At 49.5% G+C, this 27130-nt stretch overlaps 1 protein-coding gene across 1 annotated transcript in view; it reads left to right on the top strand.

Moving 5' to 3' along the window:
* Nucleotides 1–27130, top strand: part of PEPD (peptidase D) — a gene marked incomplete at its 5' end in the record, with an annotated part of 154238 nt that overhangs the window by 125587 nt on the left and 1521 nt on the right. Inside the window, 2 exons of the mRNA XM_082489271.1 lie at nucleotides 8309–8493; nucleotides 19313–19504. Coding sequence (XP_082345397.1) covers nucleotides 8309–8493; nucleotides 19313–19504 — 377 coding nt within the window. The remainder of the gene's footprint in view (nucleotides 1–8308; nucleotides 8494–19312; nucleotides 19505–27130) is intronic.

Genomic DNA, 27130 nt, shown 5'->3' with positions numbered 1-27130 from the left:
GCTGATCATTATTAATCTGCTGTAATATCTGAAGCAAAACAATTATTCTCCGAAATAAAACATTAATGACAGAAGTTGAAGATTTTATACCAATTCCTCTGAAGAACAAATGCTTTCGGGGCATGTTGTAGCCCGTGCTTGATATTCACAAATCCCGCTGAATGACACGGCAGTATTATTTTCCCCCCTTGCAGTTAAGAATGTGTTATTGTGTTAAAGACAGATTGGAAAGTAAATCTTGTCAATATATGTTTTAAAAAGCTATTTGTAATCTGCTCTCTCTCTTCTCTGCTGAACGGAGTCGGCTGTATTTTTCTTCCAGCATTAATGTTCGTAATTAAGTTTCCCTTTGAATGCCAACTCCCTGCGATTGACCCAGAAAAGGTGGTATAGCGCTCCGCGGTAAGTTAATTCCGTTTTTGTCAGTGTAAATGGGTAAAGCATCAGCCACCACTTAGGAAATACAAGCTGGAGGAACTAAAGGGTGCACAGACAGTACTGACGGCCAGGTTGCAATCCCTGACTCTTGCGAGATGGTATTAAATAAAACCGGTGTCGGTGCTGACTGGAGCTCTCACTGTTGGACCCGTAACCTCACCGTGCCCAGAGCAGCAGTAACCTCCGCCGTGGGGTGAAAGACAAAGGCGGTGTTTTCTGTGGCATTCAGCAGATCCCGCAGTCCCTCGGTGCCAGCAGCGGTGTGCCGAGATGCGAGATCTCAGGCTGTGGGTCGGGCTGCAGACCTCCGGGAGCCGCTCTTCCCGCGGTGACTGACGCCCGGGAGCCCACCCGCGCGCGTGCGGCGAAGGCTAAAGTGCTGCTGGGTTATTTCCAGGGGTGTAAGAGCAGGCTCCTTAGGGCAGCTGGCCTTCCCGCCCCACAGACCCCTGGCGCGGAGGTCCGCAGCGGCCCCTCGGGGGGCAGCAAGAGCTCCCGGGTTTGGGGCAAACCGGCGGCTTTCCAGCTCCACTGAGCACCCGCGTTTTTCCACTGCTGTCACGGGTTCTTCAGAGGTGCTACTTGTACAAAGCAAGTACGTTTAGAAGTCTTCACGGACGTGGAGCCTGCGTTGGCTGCAGGTTTTTCAGCCTTTCTCTCGTGAATGCATTTTGGTTCAAGGCTATTTTTTTAAAAAATCCCTTTTACCTAATTGTAGCAGGTTGTCATATCGTAACACTGTACGATTCTGATTTTAACAGTGACTTTGGGGGGAATAAGCTGCTTTTACATGGTCTGATGTGCACTGATGTTCTCCCAGCTCAGTATTCAGGAAATGCCCTCGTTATACGTTGTAATTTGAGTTGAAGTACAAAGTTCGCGAGTCCTTCGATCTTGGCGCTGCATCAGCTGCAGCTGTCAGTGCAAACCTGCCGGACACGGATTATGCTGTTTGCCCTGAATCTTATCTGGACAGAGGCTTTTCTAAGCTTCGAAGATTGATAAGTTTCCGCACCGCAATCACTCCCTCCGAGCCCTTCCCTCCTTCCCCCGGCCTCGTCCCTCTTCTTTTCCACGCACGCCTTTTGGGAAGGAGCACCCAGTAGAATTCACAGTGTGGGCGGCGCTGCTCAGTCCCAGTGCCGCACCTTTCCAGGCATGGAAGAAATCCCTCCTCGCGCTCCGCGGCTACATCGAGTCAAACTGCTTTTCTTAAGGTTTCGGCGCGGCAGACTGTTACCTTGACGTTGCCTCTGATGTGTTACAGATGATCGTGTGCAGGGTTCATAAAGGGGAGGATGGGGTTGAAACTTCCATCGTGCTGATGCAAAAGAAGTTTTGCGATACAGCTGGATAGCACGACACTGTTCGGCCTTTCGGAGAAGAGGTTGGAATTTCGGAGGCGGCGGGGAGCCTTCTCTGTTTCCCTTCAGTAACTCCTGCGTCTGTCGGGCAGGCGCCTCTTACTGGGGGATGGAGGGATGGGGTTTGGAGGAGGCCATCCTGGTTCGGAGCCGTGGCACTGGGGCTCGTGGCACGGGCTGAAGTCGATAATCCCTGCGGTCGGCACTGCGGGTGTGACGCAGCAGCGAATTCAATATCATTCCCATCACCTTTTTAGCATGGGAGGGTCACCAGGCCCTTCTCGTCCTGCGGCAGCCAGCTGCAGCCGTGTAAAATACAGCCTCAAACTGCATCCCCGAGTCAGGCGGCCACACCGCCGTCCAACGCCGGCTCGCTGGGGCTGGCGGTATTACCACCACGGCGCACGCAGCGTTGAGCTCCGCTGTGCCCGCGCCTCGTCGGTGCGCGAGTGCTGCAGTCTGGTTTCTCGCTCCCTGCTCCTCGCCCGGCGCGGGGCTGCCTCCCCAGTGCTGCCAGGAACCAAGCTCGGCAACTGAGCGGCTCCTGAGTGTTCCGCCCGGTGGGGCAAAAGGAAAGCGTGAAAAGCAGAAACACAACAAATTCTCCTCTGGCGCCCGAGTGCAGAGGAAAGAAATAGTTGGGTTTAGTATTTAAGTGATGTTTTGGTTTGTTTTTCAAACTGGGTTTGATTGGAATTTTTAAGGACCTATTGTTTCATGCGTGATACGGTCAGCGTGCGTTGGCAGATTCCAATCTGTTCCAGTGGGTCGCTGGCTGGACAGGGATTGCCCGTTTTGTCTGCGTTTCGGTGGCGCTGCCGGGGGACATCGGGCCTTTTGCCCCTGTCTGTGGACACTCAGAAATTAAATGTAACTTAACCTTAGCACAATTTGGGGAGAAGTTACTACAACCTTGCCATACTCGTGGTTTTTTTTAGTAAGATTGTGACATCTGTGCTGGCAAAAAAACCCCACCCTACAACAACACAAAACCCCCGCTAAATCATTTGTGGTTTAATCATTGTCACATTACAACCACAAAGTACCCTAAGTAGCGGCCAAAAAAATCCTGTTAGGCCTTTTCAGAGCAGTTTCCGACCAAAGGGGCTAAATACCACGCAGTAATTCTAAATTACTTCTCTATGCTCTTTGGACTTTATGTTCTCGAATAGCTTCTAATAAAACACCAAAAAATAATCACTGGAATGAAAATACCAGTGAGTTAACAGCAACTGAGGAACAGTTTATAGTGTGATGTGTTATAACAACCCATCTTTTCAATTCTACCGTTTAAAGCGTTTTGGTGTGTTCGGTAAATGATAGGGATGCTTTTGATTTCTGGTTTCACTAGAAGCATTTCTTTCTCTTTTGGGGTTTTTTTTTTTTTGGAGCAAAAGTCTTCCCTCTCAACAGCGTGATCAGAGAGATCACAGATTATCGCAGAGATCCTTAGATGATGTTTCCGAGTCCCTAAAACATGGTGTTTTATCTGAAATCGGTGGGTTTGGCAAACAGATAATTAGAGAGGAAATATTTTCAAGGCAGCAAAACAATACCTGTTTTATCTTTTTCTTTTCTGTCACTCTAGTGTCTTTGAATATCAGATGACATTCAGGTTGATGGGAATAAATTTTAAAAACCCCTTGTAGTAAACTTAATGCGTTGAGTTTGCCATTTTTAAACACAGTAAGTGGCACGCCGGCAGCCCTCTGCTGTGCTGTTGGCATGGTGTCTGCAAGCTAACAGCTTCCGTGTAGCGTTCAATTAATCCGTGATCTGTCACATCTCGTTATCGGCCGTATCCGCTGCCTGGTCATTGCTGCGTAGTTCGTTCGCTCGGTATCTCAAGGGGTCTCCGCTACCTTGGTTGCTGTAAAAGGTGCCTTTTGTATGGCCTCTCGCCCGAGCGCATGCTGCGCGGCAGGTAACGAATGGCAGCCTAATGAGCCTCGGTAACCGAGCTTTCCTGGGGGGCCCGTCGCTGGCTCGGTGACCTGTATTACCCGGTATCTCGTTTGGCAGAGAATTAAGAATGGAGCAGACACATCATCAGCAGATTTTCCTGAGTGCAGACTCATTTTGGTACAAGCTGTCAAAGTCCAAGGACCCTCCAATCTCGCTTTCTAAACCTCATCTGTCAGTGGAGTATAATTGGTTTATAAATTGGCTTAAAGATAAATAGCGGAACCAACCTTTTTACACAAAAAGCACGTCTGCAACTGTGATAAACCTTTTTACACAAAAAGCGTGTCTGCAACTATGATAAACTTCACTAAAGCTTAGAAATAATAGTCCCGAACAGTACAGAGTAAAGCGTGCTCGTGGGTGAGTGGTGGCGGGAGGGGGCGCAGGCTGCTGCTGCAGAACGCGCGGCCGCGGCCGTAGCTCACAGGACTGAGGGTAGAGCCGCTTGGGTGGAAGTTGTTTTGTTGTGGGTTTTAGTTGTTTCTTAACTGCTTTCTCTCGCTACAAGAATGCTAATACGGTGCTCGACGTCGCTTTGCGGCGGGTGACGGAGCTCTCTACCGCACCACCCTTAATGCAGAAGCCTGCAGTGCCGGAACGTGAAGCAAGCCCCGGGAGTCAAGGATTCTTTGTACCGAATGGTGTTCGTTTGGCATTGGGTAGTCCGTGTCGTCTTCTTCGCGACTGCAAATGCTGTCCCGATGGGCAGACTGTTCCCTGCCTGCCTGCCTGCACAGAGGCTTCTTTATTAGCGTTTTCTTTTTTGTGACGTGCTGCAGCCATCCACGCAGAGATGCGCGCACGGACATCTGAACAGAGCATAGGTATCTCCGTGCTTGACCACAGGGATTCACAGGTCCTCACGGCAAGTCCTTCTGGCACGTCCAGATTGTTGAATTGCACATCATGAGGGAGTACCAAAAAATTCTGTTCGTGGCTTTCCGAGTCATGTTAGTTGTGATATTTAATTTTTCCTCCCTTCTCTGCTTTTTGCAGTTATTGGATATCCTCTACGTACGCAGGAAAATTAGATTAGCAGAGTCTGAGGACGTTTGCTCTCCGGGTATGGTTCCTAGCGCGCTGAACTGGCAGCTGAGGGCAGACGTGCCGGCCCGTCCCAGGGACGGCTGCGGCCGCACAGGCCATTGCATTATAAAGATTCTCATTGCCAGATAAACCTCATACAATTTTAGGTTTAAAATAAATGGGAAGAGTTGTATATGTCTGTTTGCTCTATATTAAATGTATACAACATATGAATATCCCTTATGTGTAAACTTGGATCAGGAGGACTTCCTGGGTTGTCTTCTGTACTCCTCGGTAACTGCCTTATTGCTGTAAAGTAGTTCTTTCTCTTAACAAGGTTAATTTTTTTGAGATTATAAGGCTACTAGGAAAGTTTGAAGATTTGCACGTAGATCCTCTTTCTTTTTCAAATTGCCTGTTTAAGAAAGGGGGACGAACCTGTTTGTACCTTCCTATTAAAGTGTATTCCTAGCGTGATGGGAATCGGCTCACACCAAACAAGACAAGGCTATCACTGGTTTTTTAAGCGAAGACCAGTAAGGTCGCTCCACTTAGTTCACTGCCTCTAGTCAGCTCAAAAATATCCTCATCTTTTGTCTTAGCGCACCAGTAAAATACACTGTGTAGGTGTGACTATATTATACAACGCTGCAGGTGGGGTGGTTTGGAGGGAGGTGTCCCAGTAGCGCAAAATACCACCACCGCACTGGAGTCAGAGTGGAGTAAAATGTGAAGCCAGACAATACAACAGAAAGCACAATCTATCTCTAAACATGGTTTTTAAAATTAAGACTATTTGAACAGCTATTTACTTGTAAAACAAGCTCTGTGCTCCTTAGCTGGGCGCCTCCCGCAGTAGCCTGGTGTCCCCCCAGCCAGAGCTCTGCCATCTGCAGCTCCTGCAGCGCGCGCGGCAGCTGGAGCGGAAGCGCTCCCATCTCTACCAAACCTGATGGCACCGCCTAGATGATAGCAGAGTGGTCCAGAGTCTTTTTGCCGGGCTCTGTCGGAAGCGCTGCCCTGGTTGCAAAGAGCCCAAAGCTGCAGATTTTCCATCCAGCCTCATTACTGATTTCACAGTGGAGCTTTTTGTTGTGCTCAGTCTGTAATGAAATAGGTAAGATGAAATAAAACCAAAACAGATGGAGAAGGCAAAGCTCCGGCGGGAGGAGGAGAGGGGAAATAGTCGTGCTTTTTCTCAATGAGAGAAAAAGAAAGAAGTAGAGGCGAGGGCAGAGGGGGCTCTGATGGATTTGCTCAGCGCCCAGAAGGGCTCAGGACTTACAGCCACAGCAGTCCGTTCCGTTAGGGCGGTAGAGTCGTTCGTGGGCTCTGCTAAACTTCTGCAGACAGATGGGTACGTGGTTTGGATGGTTTTATGTCTGATCAGTTTAATCTTTGTGCCTCTTGCTGGCTGCGTCTCTTCCGGAGTTTGATAACGGTGGCTGTAGCTCCCCAAGCGGCTCTGCGGGTTGGGACTGAGAGGCGCAGCACCGGCGCGGCTGCGGGGGGAGCGGTACTGCCGACAGCGGGCGCCTCAGCCCCGGGTCTCTGGGGCACCTCAGCTCAGGCTGATTCAGAGCATCCGGGATATGGTTGTGTTTTGTCTTACAGCAACGGAGTTCTGACCTTCGTTTGTATCAAGAGAGGATGGGGCTTCAAATAGTTGACCAGAGTCAGACGTTACGTGTGGCTTTGCCATCACGGGGATGAAAATAGAAGACTCATAGTAATACTCAGAGAAGGAAGCATGGAGAGATCTCAGAAGAACATGTACTGTCCCCAGAAAGAATATTAATGACTCTGAGAGCAGTTAGAGTTGACTGCAAAGTGCAGAAGCTGAACTGGGAGTTACACGCAGAAATCCTGTATTCCCACAACTACTCAATAAACGGGAAAGCGACTGTGATTCAGTTTGATATCTGTAATACCGATGCGATAGGTTGTGATGATTTCAGTCTGTCATGCAGTAGATCGGAGCCTGTTGTGAGATAACTGTGAAACAGATAAATCTAGAGAAGGGAAAAGTGCAATGCAATCAATGTTCAAAAAGACAGATAAATTCTTGTAAAGTGTAATTACGGTGAACACAGTTGTCAGAGAACAACCGGTTATAGTTGTATTAGTTCTTACAGAAGGAAAGATCTAAATTCCTTTTTAAAGGAGGGAAAACACAAAAATAGCACATTTTGACCAGGAATACTGCACACGTTTTGTGGGTGAGCATCGCTCACTTGGGCCGCGCTGGGAACCGGGGCTTGGTCCGGCGTGTTGCGCTGCACAGCCCTGGCCCGGGGCGGTGCTTCATGCAGCGGGCGGAAGGCGTGATCCCGGAGAACCTGACGGGGAGAGCAGGCTGCCGTCAACGCACCGACGCGCTGAGCGCATCCCCAGTCAGTGCTGATGGGAGCGTAAAGGTGCCTGGGGTTCTGGGTGGACGGCGCGCAAGGCGGAGCAGCCACGTGCGCTTCGGTTTGTTTCTGACTTTTATATCAGAGCCATATAAGAGAACCAAATTTCATTTCAGCACTCCCATAGGGTGATTTTATTTCAGCCTTTGAAGGCTCGGCGCTTTCAGCAGAAAGTGCTAATGTACTTGTGATACAGCGTTCGTGTTCACGAGACCCTAGAGCTGCGTGGTTAACTGGATTAGAGCAAATGGAACTTGATGGGCTTTTTGGCCTTAAAAATTGCTGGGGTTTTATTTGTTTAATCGTGCCAAAATTGAACAAGGGAAATATTCTTCTACTGTACCTTAGCCCTAGTTGTCTTGACTCTGCAACCGCTCTGTTGATGATGACTCAAAGCCATGGTGAACTAATTAAGACAGTACTGTGTTACTAACAAAAGAGCTGCTTTCTTCCTCCCTCCTCCCCCCAGCAGTTTGTCAAACAAAATTGTATCCTATACCAAAATAATAGAAATCTAATGTATCCTGGCACTCTGTCTCTAGTCAACCACCAGTATTTTGTAATGCTGTTTTAGTACGTGTGTTAGAGGACTTGTGTTTTACACAGCCCATTAACACAAGGGAATCATTAATTTCTGGAGAGCGCCTTTGCCAGAAAGATGTGGGCTTTAAATCTTCTACGTACGTAGAAAAGTACTGTCTGTCTCAAATGTTCTAAATGGGTATGATCGTTGTTGAACATAACGGGATAGTAGTATTTTATGCTCTGCATTTTAAATAACCGCATTTTACAGTTGGCATTCTTCTAGAAAACTCACTGATACGTTTGCATCTGCACAGACAGGCTTAGATGCAGCGTCTTAACGTTTTCTCGTGTGGATCTGGATTATAAGGTGCTGCTGTTTCTCTTGTTTGTATTTTTCTGTTCTTCACGTGCATGTTAAGATAATTTTGTCTTGTTTAAAGTCTTTTTGCACTGATGTAGTTGCTCTTTCCACCTTTGCTTTCTTATAAACAAAGGGCACGTGTTACATCTGCTTTTTGAAAGTCGTCTTTAGAAACTTTTAGCAATAGTTAACTCGGCTGCTTGTCTCTGCTCTCTAAGGGGTCGCCTGGCCTGATATGCACCGTCTGGCTGACAGAGTCCATCTGGAGGAGTTGACTAAAATTGGCATTCTGAAAGGCAATGTAGATGACATGGTGAAGGTTCATCTGGGTGCAATATTTATGCCACACGGACTTGGACATCTACTTGGAATCGATGTGCACGACGTTGGAGGCTACCCAGAGGTTAGTGTTAGTCCGTTCTTAACTGCCTTGCAGATTAACCCCTCTCCGTTCGACCAGCGTTTCTCCTCCTTTAGGCATGCTTATTAGCCAGTTGCATCTTCTCAGAGGTGGAGCAGATGAGCATTTAAGTGTGTCTTTTTCTGGATCTGATATTTTATGCAGCTTCCTTTAAGGGAATCTATTAGTTCGTTAAAACAGAAATTGCTTATGGGGAGAAGTCAACTGATGCCGCCCTTCGGGCGTTCTTAATCTGTTCAATCTGTTCAGCTCATGTTGTTCCTCCACGAGTCACGGCTGTAACATGTGTCACTCAGGCATACCCTGTGCGGCGGCAGAGAGCATCTCAGTCTACCTGAGGCCTGCACTGGGAGGACTCGCTTGCTCCATTCCAGATGCGAGACAGCTGTGGCAGCCCACTGCTGCACCGGGGCTGCTAAATCCTGATGGCTGAGTCATACGGAAACGGGCTGGCTCGTATTCCTCTCTCGAACTTTGGTCTCAGGTGTCAACATGGGCACCAATGTAGCTGTGGTGTCCTGGAATGAGAACAGAAAGAAAAAAATGCATCGAGTCTTCCAGTCTTTGCAAACGTGAAAGTGCAACCTCTGAGAGCGTTCTGAGTTTCTGCAGAAAACAGAGAATGTTACCTTTTTCCTTGGGTTAACGGGAGGGTTCATGACTGTGGTCTGAAAGCAGAATGGGTAAAATTCTGTAACCAATGAAGGACAAGATGTTTGCAATGAGACTAAAAAAAATCTCTAAGGGGAATTGAACTTAAGGTTTGAATAACGACGGGAAGTTTACAGCAGCTTCAGAAAGATTTCAGAAGGATCTTCTGCGTGTTATGTTTTGGTTATTTGAGGCTAACTGTAGAAGGGTTTTCAATAAGAGAGTACAAAAACGGATCGCTTGCCTTCTCTCTTATGTAAAATGTTCTTTTACGAGGACCTGAAGAAGAAACTAAGAACTTCTTAGGTAAGGTTTAAGCATATTTTGGAGCTGGGTTCACTTTTGCAGGCAGGGAAGAAACAGTATATAACTTTTGAGGGTATTCGTTATGTTCACGATATATTTATTGTTGAGAGCCAATGCTGCGATGAAAATGTATTGGCATCAACTAATAAACTTGTATGTAATAAAAATGAAACAAAAATCAAAAGCAGCCCTATTCTGATTTTAAGGTTTCTTCCCTAGCTAATACAGGAAGGACGGATGTTTGCCCCGCTCTCTCCCAAGCGCGCTCTCTGCACAAATAGAGGCATTCAGCAAAGCACAAGGGATGTGATCACCTGGAGAGTTCGTGGACGTAAGAATCCAGCACCCCAGTGAGGCATGCCTTTGCTTAGCTTGTTTGTGCTTGTGTCGTGAATAGCCTTTCTGAATCTGCTGGACTTAGGTAAACTGGAGCACGTGTTCCAGACTCAATAGGGTAAAGAGAGAACTAAACTTCAGGAACAAGTGAGAAGAATCGTGAGAGTGAAAAGTACCATGCTCGGTTTTTACTCAGAAACTGTATGCTTCGAAGGTTAGAGCAAGTACCTTAATTTCAAGGGAGATTTTTAGGGCTGATTCTGGGGCAGCATAGGGCAACGGACCCTCTGCACCATCCCCCCTCGCTCAGCAGCTTTCAGTCCTGTGGCATACAAGCTACAGAAGCGGGTTTTGAAACTACATTTTATTAACGTATGACCAAATTTATGACTGTTAATTGTCGGGTATATGATAGAATTCAAGGGGCGTTTTTCTGAAAGCAGACCCATCTGTCCACAGCCGTGAAACAGCATCCTGTTCTCGATTAAAATGGATGTAGGGATTGTACTGCCAAACGAGTTAGGCTCTCCACTTTCATACTGCACATGTGGAAAAATACCAGAGCCCTATGCAGGCAGAGAATTTTATACTTGCAAGTATTAAAATTATTTGTTTGTGTAGACATGCAACTGCATCCTTCCTTTCAGAATGTTTGCACGGCTAATTTACTTTCAAAATCCCATCCTAAATAACAAATTTCCTGAGCACGGGGGAAGCACGTATGCGAGCTGACAGGCAAACAGCTGAAGTCCCGTGTTTGCATATAAACGTGCACACAGGTGGATGTGTGGCATCAGCCTCCTTTGAAAGCTAACGAATTCGGGGTTCCGCAGAAGAGCAGCCCCTTTAAGCTCTCTCTGCAGGATCAGTTCCACCCCTGTTAGACCCGTCACTCCTCTCTGACCCAAAGCACGCGGCTCTTGGTAGCGGCGCCTTCGACCCAGGGGTGGTGCCCGAGGGTCGGAGCTCCGGATGGTGGAAAACCCACACCAGAAGCCCGTCGATGGGGTGAGCTTCATTAGGCCGCTCGGGGCTTGAAGCGCCAGCGGGAGGCCCGGTCGGTGCCCGCGGCGGGAGGCAGCGGCGGGCTGCGGGGCCAGGGGGGCACCGGAGGGCTTCGGGGACGGGGCTTTGCCCCGGTGAATCTCAGCCTCTCCAGTGAGCGCGATACGGGCCTGCGGTAAATGGCAGAAGGTTTTTTATCTGTGCCTCGTGTCGTGAGCAAAGGCATTTTGAAGCCATCTAGTATGCCGTGGAGTGATTTTTTGGTGCGCTTTAAATGTTTACCAGCTAGCGAGATTTTCACAAGGAATTTCATAAAGCCATTTGTGTGTTTATTGGACGCTGAGCCCATGCCTGTAGTATCATGCTCTTTTTTCTAGCTGGTTAAGAAGCAAGTTATTTGCTTTTGGCTGAGGGAATTTCTGGGAGTATTACAAAGGATTTTTTAAAAATAAAAACTTTCCAAGTGGATATTATTCCATTATTTTTCCTCAAGTGTAAACAGTTACATTTGGAATAATACAATAAGCTTTAATTTCCTAATTTTTATCCGTCACAAAGTTTTGCGTGTTCCAAAAAAACTATTTCCAGACATTGTTAGCTTAGATTGGTTATTCATTAGTAGCCAAAGGTTTCTTTTTTCAAAATTGGCAATAATAAGTTTTCATCTTTTCCAGTAAGTGGCTTTCACATGCAGCACCGAACAAGCACTTTCTTCCTCTTTGACAAACACTGCAAAAAACTTGCACGTTTTTTCCAAAGGATACTCTGGGATATTAGAAAAATACAACATTTCCCTTCCATTTTTTTGCCATGATAAAGAATGATTGGGTTTGGCCAGCAATAAATGCGGCTTAGCAGCTATGTTTAGGGCGAGATTTTTAAAAGGCTGTAACCAGCAGTATTTCCCACTGAAGCACGTAAGTAAATGTCCTGATTTTTCAGAAGTACTCGGCAGTCGAGAACCCCTTCGGGAATCGGGTCTCCTGCAGTGCACCGTGGTATTCCTCGCGGGGAAACCGAGCGTCAAACACTTCTTTGAAAATCTGTCTGCTTCTTTTAAGGGTCTAACTACAACTTGAGCAGTTCTGAAAATTCGGCCCCAGTGGTACTAATCGCTTCAGAAAATCTGGCCCTCAGTCAGACGGAGCTATCTTCAAAGGGTGAAAACTCCACTGGGCTTAGCTTCAGCTGTAAAATTTAATCATGGAGATGGTTTTCCCACACTCTTTCATTTGTTTCTGGGTAAATTCGATATGGGATATAAATGAGGGTTTGTGCCTGTTGCAATGGCGAACATGCGGTAGGTGATCCCAGATTTTCGGACCCTGAGGTAGATGGGGCTGAAGTTTTCGTTTAAATCTAGGTTCTGCGTCTCTAGATGCTCCAGTTGACTCAATTTCATGTTATATTAATTGACTGTGAGGCTCTAAAGAATGCTAAGTACAGTTGATGACTTTCTATAATAATAAGCCAGTTAATTTAAGTTAGGTTAATAACTACTGTGATTTTAACATCTTGTGAATTAAAAGTTTCATCTCGTTTTGTCTTTTAAAATTAGAAGATTTACCTTAGTTTAAGGTTTTAATTCAGTTCTCTATTCTCATGAAAAGCCGACCCTTTCGTGGCTGTTCTGCATCAGCAAATTAAGGTTAGAGGTTTGTTTTGATCCTGGAGTTATCCGTGGCTTCCATTACGGTGCGTGCTTGGGGAGCATCTCGGCTGCTCGGAGAGGGCTACCGGCTGCGGCTGGCTCGAACAGAGAGCTCGCTCCCGGGTGACTGGCTGGGGATTTAGGGCACCAAACCTACCAGAGAACACAGGAATAATCTTGTTCCCTTTCTTGTTCTGGCAAAAATTATTTTCCCTACGTATCCTACTTTATGCTGAAGCAGAAGATTTCATTTTTTCGTGGTTAGCATTGCAAATGATGCATTAGTGTTTTTTTCCTTTAAGAAGCAGAGGATGAGGTGAATTTTCCAAGAAGCCTGAAGCTCTTATGTCGAGCCCCAGTGATGCAAATTGCTTCACGTGGTCACAACCTCACAAAGCCTCGCTCCAGCGGCGCTCCAGCGGCGCTCCCGCTGTCCGGGACCTGCAGGTGTGAAACGACCTGTACGGTCGGCGCTTCCGTGAGCCGAGAGTAGTAACGGGGCCTTTCGCCAGTTTTAGCTCTAGGTTTCCTTCTTGCAAGCGACTGCGCACCTTGGGAAAAGCTCTGCTGCCTCACGGGGTGCCCTCGAATCGCTTTGTTTGATTGTTTGCGTTCCTGCCTAGCAGAGCCGTGCCGTGGGGTGAGCCGTTGGGCAGGCGGAGCGCAGGCAAGAAAGAAACCGGTGAAGACCTCCGCTTCCAGAGCATTTCCATGCAGAGCTGCGCTGAAACCCGTAGTGCTGCTTGTTACCTGTTGGGTCGAACACCGACCAGGAGACTTTCCTGCAGCATAAGGTTCTCTTGTGGGATTTTAAACCCCTCCCAGAGTTGGGTTAATAGTTCTCCTCACTGTGCTGAGGAACCTCGTGATGGGTTCCCAGCGGCTTTCCCTGGGAGGGGGCTGCTGGAGTTCGGGGCTTTATGGGAGCTCAGGACTTGAGCAGAGGCAGAAGAGGAGGGATTGTCCAAATCTTTCTGGAATTTTAGCAGAGACCAACAGAGCTTGTGTGGTTTTGAGCAGTTCATTCTAGGCACAGGAGGAGAGAAAAACCAAATTAGTACGGTTCCGCTTTCAATTACATGTAGAAGTAAGGTATGAAAAGTATCATAGGTATGTTTTAGCGGGCTTGCTATGCAGTGGCCACTAATGTTGGTATCAAAAGACCACAAAAGAAAAAGCCCTTTCGTTTAAGGCCGTTGCCTGCATATGCTTTTTGTGTGTCACAAGAAAACCTGCCCATCAGATTTTAAACAGTGCTTGTCATTGCTCTCATTTTAAAAGAGTTGGTGGTAGCTTTTGCAATTCTTTATCTCATGTCTTACAAATTCGCTGTCTAAATATTCTCCTCATCTGCCAGGTTTACGTTGTAGTTGTCAACTTTGTGATTTTTACTATGTGCTATATCTTTTTTTTCCTCGCGGTTAGGTTTTAAGGAAAAAAAAAAATGAATATAATTTTATGCTTTATCATTTCCATTGTGATAGCAATGGAGCTCGGTGACATCTGAGGATCGGGAAGCAAAAATGAGATGGGAAGTTGTGCTCAGAACCGCGCTGTAGCGATGGATCGAAATTCGGCTCTATCTGACTGGGAGCAGGCGCCGTGCCTCGAGTAACTGACAGGCGATTCCTCTTCATTCCTCGCAGTAGCAGGAAAGGTATTTAGGCAGCTTAAACCTGATACCGCAGTTAAAACCCAGGAAGAGACAAAAATGTCTAAAATAAGAATAGCCAGTTAAACATCCGGTGCCCTCTGTTCCCCCAATATTAACTTTGAGCTGCGTCCCAAAAGCTCCGGGTAGTAATTAGATTCCTCTGCAGAAGTGGAAGCTTTGACTTGCCAATGCCACAAGGGGTATGTGATGCTCAGGGCAGTTCTCCTGTAACCTGCTGCTGATGTCCGGGCGCGAGGGAGGAGCAGTTCCTCCAGGTGACTGTAGGCAGCTCAGGCTGCTGGGGAGAAGCGGAGGAGCTTGAATAAACTCATCTTCATTAGTAGCACTCAGCGAGAGCACCAAGGGCTTCGAGAGAAGGGACCAGGAGACAAGTGAAATGGAATTCAAGACTTTTACTTTACTGGCTGCATAGGGCTCCGCTGGTTTTACAAGAAATGAGCTAATTAGAAGTTGGGTATACGCAGTGGGAGAACAGGGAAGAGCGAAAGAGCTGCGATTTCACTTTGGTGTTGCTTTCTTATAATCTAAATATAATGTTAGCGTCCCGACTCATCTAACACCGGATTGCACTTAGCTTGGTAAAATGGTTAGGGCTTTGCTGTACTGGATCCGGTCCGACTGTTTGTCAGGCGCAAAAAAGTTCTGTGACGATTTAGCGGGAAAAAAGTACCAGAAATGAGTTTGTGCCACTACGTGGGTGTGTCACTGTGGCTCAGTGTTTGCAGGTATGAGTAGCGGTGGTGGTCTCTGCGGGCTTGCTGCCTTGCGGAAGCTGCTGGCTGGTGGCGGCTCAGCGGCGCAGCCCCCGGTTTGGGGAGTCTGGGAGGGAGGGTGGCCTCGCGTCTCTGCGCCGGCGCATCCCTCGCCAGCGCGGTGGCCCCGCGGGCGGTGGCCGGCCGGCACAGACGTCGCCTGTGCTGTTCTTCTGCCCCGATCCAGCGACGGCCCCAAGAGCCGCCTCAGCTGCGTGGGCCTGGGGCTGCTTCTGCTTCCCGTGGCTTCGCCTGCGAGCCGGCGTCGGTGGGACGAGAGCCGGCGTGATACTCGCTGCAGTCCTTCCACGGAAAAAGCGACGTATACCCCCATTGACCGTTGGGTCACGTAGGAGCAGGCGGTAATTCGTTCTCGTACGGCGGTATTCCGGGGTTATTGCAACTTCTGGTCGGCCACAGCCACTTTTCTGGGGAATAGGCATATTTGCATACTTCCTAATTCCCTGCTTATTCCAAAAATAGATCTATATTTTATATTACTGCACACTTAACTTAATTTGAACTTTTATTTTGCTTACATAGTAATGAAATCGGTTTACATAATAATTCTCTTGTTCCCTTGACAGTCCTTATTGCCTAGACAGGCTGTTTTTTGTTACCTTACATGAACCATTAATTGGAATCTGATGTTCTTGGCAGGAGTACAGTCACAAATGACAGTGTCATACATCTGTGCTTACTGGGGGGGAGTGTCTCAATTTTAAAATGTGAGCAGAACCTCCAAATAAAATCGGTCTTAGAAAACAATTTCGGATATAGTCTCTTGTTGCAGTATACAGGAAAATAAACAGTTCTTCGAAAAGTCATTTTCCCAGAATACCGCTTCTTAGATACCTAGGTGTTAATATTTTCTAGATTATTCTCTATGCTTTTTTGAGGCAAATCACCAGCTTATGCTTTACAGTTGTACAGCACTGAGCGCGACGGGGTCCTGTGCCGTGGCCGGGGCTCCGGGACATAACGGTAATGGAAACAGATATCCACACAGCTGCTGCACCACCGTTCGTGGTTTTTACTCTTCATTTCATCTAACTACAAACCAACACCGTGGTTATTGTTGAAAACAAGGCGTTAGTTGTGTAGCTGCAACATACAGGGAAGTTTCCTCCTCCCAAAGAAGAAAATGCGTTAGTGGCAGAAGATTCGTACTGCCGGGTGACAGTGCGAGGCTTCGCTCCCGACGGGGTTCGACTTGGTGGAAAATGGCAATGTCCTTGTTTCAGACCTGTCACCTTCTGTTTGGGGGCTGGGGGGGTGTTCAGTCATTTAAAAAATCCTCAGTTTGTTCTAGTTTCCAGAAACAACTGAAGCAGACTGAGAGCTGAGAACTGTCAGCTCCTGGACCTGATGGCCGCGATGGCTACCGAGATGGTCGCGAGTGCCCAGAGCTCAGATGTCATTTGGGATGCTGAGGCCATTGTTGATGCACATTTTAATCCAGTGCTGTTCTCAAACGAAAGAGTTCTGTAACCTCCCCAGCTTGGTCACCTTCTCCCCTCTGCTTGTTCCCTGTCCCAGCTCATGTTGTCCTGCAGCCTGGCAGCAAGTTGGGCTGGGGCTGTCCGCCGCTCAGGGCGGCCGTGAACCTGGCTCTTTCCTCATCCATTTCACGCATCTCTCGGTGAACGCCTTGTGAGCCGCCATTGCCAGGCAGCGGGAAGTCCCCACGGGGGTCCTGCCGGCTGTCTTTGAGAAGCGGAGCAGTGCTGCCTTCCTCCCAAGGCGCGTTGGAGATGCTCTCGTGGGAGAGATGTACCCGCTGCCGTTTGCACAGCGACTTCAGCGTCTGCAAAATCCAGAGATCTGGAGACGGAACCAAGCGCCAACACAAGCTAGAGTTGAGACAGGATGGGCGGAATATCACAAAGAGTTTGTGAATTCCTTCTGGAGAAGTCAAAATTTCACTGTAGTGGGAGCAGGAGTATTGGGTGCCCGGGGAGCCCGCCCTGCCTTGCCGCCAGCCCGGGAGCCCGCGCTGCCGAAGGAGGTTTCCCAGGGCGAATCCCCGGGACTCGCCCCCGAGTTGTAATTGCGTTGTTAGCTTCCTGGGCGAAGTGCTAAAAGCAGAAGCAGGCTGCAAGGGGTCCAGACAAAATGTCTACGCGTTGCTTTAACGGCTGCGCAGAGGTGTCTGAAGTGGGCATCGAGTCTCGATCGTCACACCTGGTGGTAAACCTCATTTGTTTTAAGAAAAGGCACAAAAATGCGGCCGCCGTGCCAGGGCCGCCTTCAGAGGATGCTTGCCATTGTTTTCCTCGCTGCGCATTCATCTTCCGAGCATCTGTCTTGGATTGACTGCCTCAGAAAAGGCATTTACAAGTAGAATTGAAGGGAAGTGTACTTAAAAGCCAAATATGGGTTGTTTGTTGTAAAGCAGCCGATAGATAGTTGGCAAGACACCAAAAGGTCCAGACGCTAATCTAATTGTTTACAGCTCATGGAGAGATTAATCCACAAGATTGGATGCCCTCATTTCCTTCACGCATTACAATGAATGTGTGAGATGCCAAACCCCATGGGGCAGCAGCAGAAAGAAAAACGGCTCCATTTCAGTGCAGTCATTGTTTCAAGTTCAGAAATATATTGATTCTCTTTGGGTTTTGATAAGAATATAAATGCAAAGTGCCTTGCTTAATATCAGAGCACTCTGGTTCCCTAGCCTCAGTAAAACAAAATCGTGCTTTCTTATTTTAGTGTAAAATAATGCTCTGCAAAATTCAGATCAAACATATGAAATAAAACGTGCGGAGCACACAGTGAAAATGGTCGGGATACACTTGCTGGCTCGTGAGGGCGAGCAAATGCTCCGCATCTCTGAAAAATGGGCAAAGCTACCCCAGGGACGTCCGGGCTGGCGAGCTCCTCCGCAACGCGCGGCGGCTCTACGGCGCTGCGCAGAGGAACAGCGGTTCGGCAGAGGGAGCAGAGCCGCCCCAGCGCTGCCTGGGTGAGCGGCCAGAGGGAAAGGGAGGCTGCGGAGCGGTGGTTGCCGGCAGGATTTCTGTGAAATAGGCTTTCTCTGAGCTGAGAGCGGAGCTCGGGAGCAAACGGTGCTGCGGGGCTATAGAGGCTTTGGGAGTGAGTGATCCGAGCAACCTGGGCTGGCGGGGGTGTCCCTGCCCAGGGCAGGGGGTGGAACCAGATGGTCTATAAGGTGCCTTCCAACCCAAACCATCCCATGATTCTATAGTCAGTGAGAGGAAAACGTGGTAGATCTGCAGGGCATCTCCCACCGCCGGCACCGGTGCGGCAGAAGGGCGGGAGCGCAGCCGTGCCGGGCGGTGCTGCCGGCGCCGAGGGTCCGGCAGAAGGGGATGTGTCCTCCTGGTGATGGCAGCCTCGCCGCTGGTCGTCCCGGAGGGAGCCGCCCCTTCTGCTGGCCAGGACAATCGCCGGGACTTGGGCCAGACACAAGGTTTGGGGATGCCACCTGGAGAGCAGGTAAGTAACGCCCCGGCCTTGCGGAGCTGTTCCCCGCCGGCTCCCTGCGTGAAGCACAAGAGTTTCCGTGAGCACAGTGTTGCATCTCTGCAGGCTCGCAGGTCTGAGCTGTTTACTGGCCATCACAATATTTTGCTGTTGAAACTCTGCTACGGTTGCAAAGAATTTTCAAGAAGCCAATGGGACTGAGATATATTTATTCCGATGTTGCAATACCTGGCACATTTGGGGGAAGAAAATTAATATCCTGAACTAGTCTTTGCAGTGTTGCTAGTTCCTTGACTAAGCACGTCCTCATATATCATTTTACTTTACCAGCTTTTGGGAAGAAGAGAATGTTTTGCTAGTCAGGACTTGTTTTGACTTAGTTTTTAATAATATCAGTCAGCACCACGTTGCCTGGAAGTCTGAATCTGACAAAAGTTTAGTTTTAAATGGGCTGCTTTTATGAGGTCATGTGTAGACTCATTGCTCCTGAATCAAGATCATAAATGTGTAATTTTAATACCGTTCAGTGAGAATAAGCATTTGCCTATCCTTGGAGAAGTTGTTCTCTGCTGCATAGTTCAGCTACTTCAGCCGTGACGTGGAGGGGGCATTTCGAGATTCGCGCACCGCTTAAAACACTGTACTTCGTAAGGGGGGCAGGGGAAGAAACAGTGCAAGCAGTTATTTTCTCTCTGTCGTGCAGTACTTCTCCCAGTGCAGCGAGTGACGGTACCAAGCAGATCCAAAGGCAGGGTTTCTGTGGGGCAAAACCAGTTTGGGTGTTGAGCTGAAAGCTGGTCACCACTGTTCGTGAAAGCTAAATGAGGGCCTGATGGGAGAGGGGTAACGACACAGCACGGTCTCAGTCCTCTACTTCCCGATTGCTTTGTGTATTTTGGGTCTCTTACCGGGCAGCCGGTGTAGAAGGGTCTCGCTAAGAGGTCACCGTGGGTTGTCTTTCCGGTCCTTCCGCAGGGAGTGGAGCGCATCGACCTGCCGGGGCTCAGGAGCCTGCGCACCGCCCGCAGCCTGCAGCAGGGCATGGTCCTCACCATTGAGCCGGGCATCTACTTCATCGACCACCTCTTGGACCAAGCCCTCCGTGACCCTGCGCAGTCCTGTTTCATCAACAATGACGTCCTGCAGCGCTTTCGAGGATTTGGTGGGGTGAGTAATTCTTAACCCAAAGGTTTTCTGAAATTGGTTTTCGCTTTGGTTGCCTTTACTACGTACTTGAGAAGAAACCGTTTGGAAGTTGTGATGTGTTGCACAGAGGGCCCTTCCTGAAGCAGCACTTTGGGCCATTTGGCCCTGCAGGCAGACTGGGTGGGGTTTGTCATTTGTAAATGCGCTTTTATACTTGTGATATCTGGTTAACGGTAGGCCCATGTTCTTCCATTGATCGAAATACCATCTGTCAGCACTGTCGTGACCTGCCAGGTAGGTGTTTTGTCTCGTGCGTTAAACGTGTGTTACGAAATACGCGGCTGAGGTCCATATTCCAGAGTTGGCTTCCTCGACAGCCGCACGCTCCGCTGCTCCCTCCCAGGGCAGAAGAGCCTGATGCTGCTTAACTCGGGGGGCAGTAGAGAAAACCAGCAATAATTGCTTTTACGGGACTGTTGCCAGGGCGGCACGAAACCCACGAGTGTAAGGCCTTCCCTGTTTTCCAGGGGAATGGCTGATGGTCTTGGCGAGCACCCGTGGTCGAGGCGCCGCGCCGCAGGCTGAGGCGTCAGCGTGTGCGCGGGAAGGTTGGCTGACTGGGGACGTAGCCGGGACGTGGGCGATCGTTCCCACACAGCAGCTGCTGTGCAAGCGGAGGGCCCTCGTTTCGCCGTGCTCTCCAGGGCACATTTCCCGTTCAAAGCCACCGCCCTCGCAGAGCGCTCAGCAGTTGCGGTGGCTTCCAGTGGGTTTGCATTTTAGCAGGGCGAGCATTTGAAGGGTGCCACATTGTTCTCCCGGCTTCCGTATTCATGCACAGAGAAGATAGAGCAGGCAGCTGCAATGCCCGTCCTCCTCGTGGCTTTTCTGCTAAGTCTCAACAAAGCTAACAATCACTGGCAGCGGCGGCGATTTTCTGGTATGAGAAGTCACTCATTAGGAATTGTCTGCTGCTGCCATTGACTAATTTATCACTGTACGCCAGCCATGAGAGGGTAATTACAGTAACGCTCTTGGTCTGAGCTGGCTTTGAACCACCGGCCCCGACGGGAAAGTTGCGTGAGCCGTCACCAGTGGTGCGCGCCAGCGCGGCTCCTGGGCAGCCACCCGAGGAGGGTCCCCGCACCGCGTGGGCACAGCCTCACCGATGGCGCGGGACTTCACCCGCGCTGGTCCCTCGCTCACTGCCGAGGTTTGGGACGTTACCTGTCTCTGCGCTGTTTCTCTGTCAAGACTTGCCAGCCAGCCACCGGGGATACTGGTGAGCGAGAGGCAGCGAACGCTGCCTTTTCCAGCTGTGAGCACTTATATATGGCACCGCACGCTGAAGCGTATTGTGAAGGAAGGCTGTAACGCGCTCGCGTAGCTTGACACCCCAACGGAAAGAGGTTTAACTATCTTGGCTTTCGTGGGAGTTTTTCGGCAGTTGAATTGATTGCTGGTGAGCTTTCTCTGGAAATGCTCGGCAAAGCCCACGTTTTTCCATGACTGGCTGTGGGTGCCCACTCCAGCTGCAGCTCGAGGCGTGCACGGGGCTCTCCTGCTGCCCGTCTGCGCGTGGCACAGGGGGACGGCACAGGATCTCTACCTCGGTGAGGAGCTGCTGGATCGGGCACTTTTTGTTCCAGAGATTTCAAGCAAAGTCTAACTTTCTCCCCTGTTTTTTTTGCTGAGCTTCCTGTAATGATGACTTGTAAGGAGAGCTAGCCAACAAACTTGGCTAAAAGGGGGAGCTGCCCAAAAAGGATTGAGTAAAAATCTAAATCTCCGATCCCCCTGTGAACAATACATTTTACTTAGAGAGAAAAAAATAATGATGCACACATACCCTGAGCCAGATGTTGTCACTTGATTTTGTCCAGGAGAAGAATGGAAATAAAATCTGAGACTGAAGTACATCAGAATATTTCTGAATTCTACACAAAAGCTGAATTATAATGCAATCACAACGAATTTTTCCATCTTTACAATTCTGACTTGATTCTGCATAAGCAGAAGATGCAGTTTGTGCTGTGTAGCGTTGGCTAGTTATCTACATGCTGGTTCATTCTAGTTTATCCAGAATGAGTGAGTATTTCTCTCAAAAGCGCGTCGGAAATCTTTCTCTCTGCTGACTAAAAAAGGTCTTGTGAAGCCCAGTGTTTTTACTGACAAATCATAATAGTACAGGGGTTAGCACTGGTGTCAGTCCTAGCTGAGGAGCTCACTGCAGCCAATCCAATCTTCCTTTAAGTTTAAAAGAAAAAGACATTCTACGAAAGGAAATAAGTACTCCGTTTCCCTCTGCAGAGCTCAGCACTAATTAGAATGTTCTTAATTTGGTTTAGTTTAATTCACTTCAAAAATGAACTTACATTAACCAAAGTAACACCGCTGTAATTCTGAGCAAGGCTGTCTGCACGGGGCATTTGTGGATTTTAATGGATTCACCTTGAATTCATTATGGAATGTGGATGAAAAAATAAAAAACGGATCATTTTCTTGACTGTGACAAGTCTCTGCATTGAGAAGAGAAGCTTTTTTGCCGTGCCAAGAAGGGCAAGAGTGTAGCCATTTACTGTGATTCACACCGCCTGGTATTAGCCATAAAGAGCTGTAAAAGCTGCGAGAGCAGGAGAGACGACAGGAGGTTTTCCTCCGGCCGCTCTGCATCGCTGCCGGCCCCAGCGCCGCTCCTGCCCGCGCTCAGCACCGCTCCGTCCGTCGCAGCCCACCTTTGGCCTCCCTCTAACGTAGACACGTGGCTGTAACGGCTGCTCGGGGACCCCGTAATCTGGGCTTTTACCAAACCGGAGCTGTTCTGGTCAAGCACGGATCCCTCTGGAGGGAGGCAGGGAGTTCGCGAGGGGGCCGCTCCTGAGAGCGCCGGCTGCTCAGCCCTTCGCTCCACTGCCGTCGGGTTGGGTCCCTCGCAGGCTTCCTCGGCCAGTTTCGGGAAGTCACTCGGTCACGCGTACTTCACTTCTCCATCTGCGAAACTGAGGTCCAGTCTACCGAGGTCATAAATTCTGTGGGGCAAGGGCTGCCCTCGGGCGCTGGCGCCGTGCCCGCCCCCGGGCACCTCTGCTCTGCCTGGACTCTGCCCGCGCCGCGCTCATAAATACACATAGATGTGCAAATGGAGGTATGCGCGCACGGTTGTCTGTATTGCTCGGGAAAAGCAGCCGATTCCTCAGGGAAGGGGAAATACTGACTCCGAATGCCGCCCTTTAGGGTTTGACATCTCCAAGCTGATCGCTGGTTCATGTAGTTCGTGCGATGTTTTCTCAAGACCCAGTAAAACCGTTCAATCTTTTTTTGGCCTTAATATTCACTCTCTTGTTCAGGCTTTATTTTTCCCTAGGATTTGTAGAACTAGCACTAGACTTAGTATGTGAAAACTGTGCAACTTAGGGAAAATGCTGAAAGGCAGCTAAATGTTAAATACGTTACTTTCCTTCACTTGCAGATTTTTCTCATTTAAAAGTTAAATAGATTTACGAAGCCCAGGACCTTGAAGATCCGCTAACATTACAGTATTTTTCAAAACAATAGTAGTTCCCTTGCTCGGGAACAAACGTTAAAGCAAATGAAAAGCAGGATGTTTAATTGCTTCTACCTTTGGTTCACAGAGCCATGCGGTTGTCTGTCCCGATTCTCCTTTCTCAGAAGGCTGAGCTCTCTTTCTGGGTTTATGGTGAATGTGTCTTGTAGAATGAAATCGTTTCTAGGCAATAAACATTATGCTCATCTGCTTTTTAACATTTCATATTATGCAGCAGTAATAACGCTACACAGCATTTTTTGGAAAAGTTTTCCTAGAAAAGCAGTCGTCATAATGAACTATATAGCTGTCTTTAATGTTCTTGTAAGAGAAGTGATAGTTGTAGGCAACCCCAAAACAGTGACTAGTTGCTTATAAACCTTTAACCCTTTTCTCTTGAGTTGTCTAATTAACATGATGAGGTTAAATTAAGAGCAGTTGTTTCTAACCTGTATTTAGCTTGTAGTTTATTGCTTCTTTTTGAGCCTGGATGAAGGGACTGTGTGCCTGAAGCTTCTTTTTCCAGCCGTATCAGTTGATGTAATAAAATACATGGTCTCACCCTGCTAATCTTGATCCTCTTTTATAAAATGTTTATACGCGGACCTCTGAAATAAAGCGTGTCTGACATGAGGACTCGCTTGCGGATGAGGGAAGACTGGCAGCACGGGATGAGAGAGTCATTGTGTGGCACGGAGCCTGTTGGCCTCTGCAGAACACACCTCGGCGCTGCCGCTTCAGGGAAGTGCCTTCCCCAACCCTGCGCCGTACCCGCCTGTCCCGGGGTTTGACGGAAGGGCAGCTCTGTTTCCTACCCGGTCCCCCTGAAATAACGAAGTCGACCCCTGCTCGTGGTAAGTTTGCTCTATTAAAAATCATTGGTGAGTCGATGGCTGAGTCAAAATAAGTCCCCTTGGCTGCGTGCGTCTGCCTCTGGAGGGTACCAGCTGTAAAAACAGACACGTGGACCCTTCAGCGGGACAGAAGCACGTGTGCTAAGTTACTTTGTGGGGTAGCATGCGTGGCCCGCGTCCTGTCTCTGTTTCCCAGGTGAATCTCCCGCTCTAAGATCTTGCAGCGATAGTATTGCCGCTTTCCACAGCCATCATCAAGCTAATGCTCAATAGATTAAAAAAAGAGACATGTCACCAGTGGTGTTTTTTAATCACATCTGGGATCTGTCATTGTGCAAATCTGGACTATTTAATTGGCCAAAATTGTTTCTCGGTTCTCAAAAGCCTTTTATATATATATCATCATCCAAAAGAAATGAATGAGTGCTGCAGCCCCCTTCCCTTGGAAGATAACGCAGGAGGCTCTGGGGAGCATGACTGTACTAGTAAGTGAGGACAAAGTGCGAGGCTGTATATATAGCCGACAGCGGCGCTGGTATTTAACTCCTGTGCTGTCCTTGGCCGTGCCCGCGCAGCCCTGCCTTGGGACGGGGCTGGGGCCGCCGCGTCCAGCCACATGATGGTCTGTCGCTGGCGTTAGGCAGTTGTGCAATCCGGCCTATCTAGACAGATCATGCCACTACCCTTGATGAGGAAAAGGCATTTTAGGGACAGTCCTGGCATTCCTGGCCGCTTCGCCTTTGCAGGAGCGCTTTTTGAAGCGTGCCGTTTCCCGCCGAAAAAGCAAAGGCGGGGGTGTTTTGGAGCGCCCTGACGGCTGCTGGTGCGGCCAACCTCGCACCTCGCTTTGCTGTGCCTTTAAGCCGTGTCCCATTCCAAACCACTCCGTAGCCCTGAACCAAGCAGCACTGCGGAACAAAGAGCCTGCAGACAGGGACAGCTCTGGGAGCCAGTTTCGTAACCGCTGTCCCCCACTGGGAGAGGCAGTCCCAAGCCAGCGAGCCTTGCCAGGCAGACCCGGCATCTTTTGTCCATTTGGACGGACGACAGGACCCAGTGCCGGGCTCTCCTGTAGGGAAGGTTCCGCAGGTCCTCCGAAGCCGCCGCTGCTGCTGCTGCTGAGCTTGAGCTCGGGGTAGAGTGTGGAGGGCGTGAAGGAAAAGAGCGAATGCAAAATGTCTTCCCCCTCGAGAACCTGTGTTCCTCTGCACTTGTGTTGCTTTTAGGTAAGGGAAAAACGCGCACTGAGAGTGAGAAGTCTGTCCTCTCTGTCTGGGCAAGCACTCGCTGCGGGGGAGATCCACCCAGGCGGAGAAACGGTAGATCCCGGGGAAGGAGCGGGAGCTTTCCTAGGAGCGGTGGGTCTGTGCACCTCCACCTACATCCCAGAGACCGTTTGAGCGGCCGATGGTGATGGGGCTGGTGCAACCGGGCGGCCTCTCCCACTTTTCACAGCCATCCCCACCTGTGGATTGATGGGATGATCTCCTCACGATGTTTCTCCTGTACGACGAGGGAATGTGTGTGTGTGGCACTCCAAACCGATGGGTTTCCCCATCCTGCCCCGTTTGGTAACTCTCAGTTCCCCGGCTCAGGAGGCTCCAGCACCCCCTGTGCCCCCTTCCACCAGGGCTCTCACTGCACACCTCCACCGGCATCTCCCTTCCTGGACTCCTCAGCCAGCCCCAACTCTCTGTCCATTATTTGTCAGTCCTGTCTCGCCTCAATGCATCTTCCTTCCCCCGGCTCCTTTCTTCACTCTAGCTCCATTTCCCACCTCCTTCAGCCTGGAGAGGAGAAGGCTCTGGGGAGACCTTATTGCAGCCTTCCAGCCCCTAAAGGGGCTCCAGGAGAGCTGGGGAGGGACTTTTTACAAGGGCACAGAGTGACAGGGCAAGGGGGAACGGCTTCAAACTGGAAGAGGGGAGATTTGGATTAGATATGAGGAAGAAATCTTTCCCTGTGGGGGCGGTGAGCCCCTGGGGCAGGGTGCCCCGAGGAGCTGTGGCTGCCCCATCCCTGGGGGTGCTCAAGGCCGGGTTGGACGGGGCTTGGGGCAACCTGGGCTGGGGGGAGGTGGCCCTGCCCAGGGCAGGGGGGTGGGACTGGGTGGGCTTTAAGGTCCCTTCAACCCAAACCATTCTGTGATTCTATGATTCTCCATCCTGATTTTCTCTTGTGGCCCAGACAGGACACAGCATTGACCGACACCTTGTCCCACTTGTTCTTCCCCCTCCCTCTTAGTCTGGCTCTCATCTGCCCTGCTGTCCAGTCAGTGCGTCCCCTCCAAGAGCGCCGGGGGACTGGTGAAGGCATGAAACACCAAATTGGGGAACACCAACAATTTTTTTCTTTTATTTTGCTAGTTGTACTGGTTAAGCAGCTGAATTGTGGCAGATATTTCTTGGTAGCAGACGCACTGGGGAATTTCAGCTCAAGCGGGTGAAGGTTTGAGGAGCCGGAGCAGCGCCAGCTTTGGCTGGCCTCGCCTCTGCTCTGGGTCGGGCTTAATCTGTGCTCTCCGCAGCAGCGCTGTGCCCGGCTCCGTTTACACGGGTGTGCTTGCCAACGTGGTGCTTTGGCTTTTACCGTGTCACCAGACCCGTCCCCTGGATTCCGCCACTTGGTCCGCCTGGTCCCGGCGGGTCTTCGGCGGGGGTGTTGTGCCGCGGCAGGCTGTGCCGGGCAGGGCGGCTGCTGGGGCTGCGCCAGGCGGAGGGCACGATTCACCTTTAGCTGCAACCTGACCGTCGCGCTGAGTCCTTGGGTTATTTGTTGCTCAGCTGGCTAACGTCGAAGCGGTGACTCAAAAAACCCACCCTGGTAAAATCTGGTGGAGCGCAGCAACCCGTTGGGTGTGTTGGCGATCTCCTTGGCGGGCACCGGCCACGCAGGCGCACCGGGCATAGAGCGCCTCGCGGCTTTCGGCTCTACAGCTGTCCAAACCAAACGTGTGAACTCAACGGGGTTTGTGTATTTAATTCTGCTTTATAATGCACTTAACTTGATACCAAGTAAAAGAAATAATCTGGCAAAGACATCATTAAACAGTTTAATAAGGACTGGATGACTCATTCTGTTTGAACAAATGGATTATTTTGCAATCAGAAGTACAAATGTTAACCAGCTTTATTTTTAGTTGAAAATGTCAAGAGGTCAGAAACAATTAAAGCAACTGTAAGGTGGGAGTCCCCAGAGTTTGTGTTCCGTGGGATTTACACCTTACTAAAATTGCTTTTATTGCTGCTT

The sequence above is a fragment of the Vanellus vanellus genome (genome assembly GCF_965231255.1).
Source record: "Vanellus vanellus genome assembly, chromosome: 12".
Lineage (NCBI taxonomy): Eukaryota > Metazoa > Chordata > Aves > Charadriiformes > Charadriidae > Vanellus > Vanellus vanellus.
This window is presented reverse-complemented; position numbering and strand designations above follow the sequence as displayed.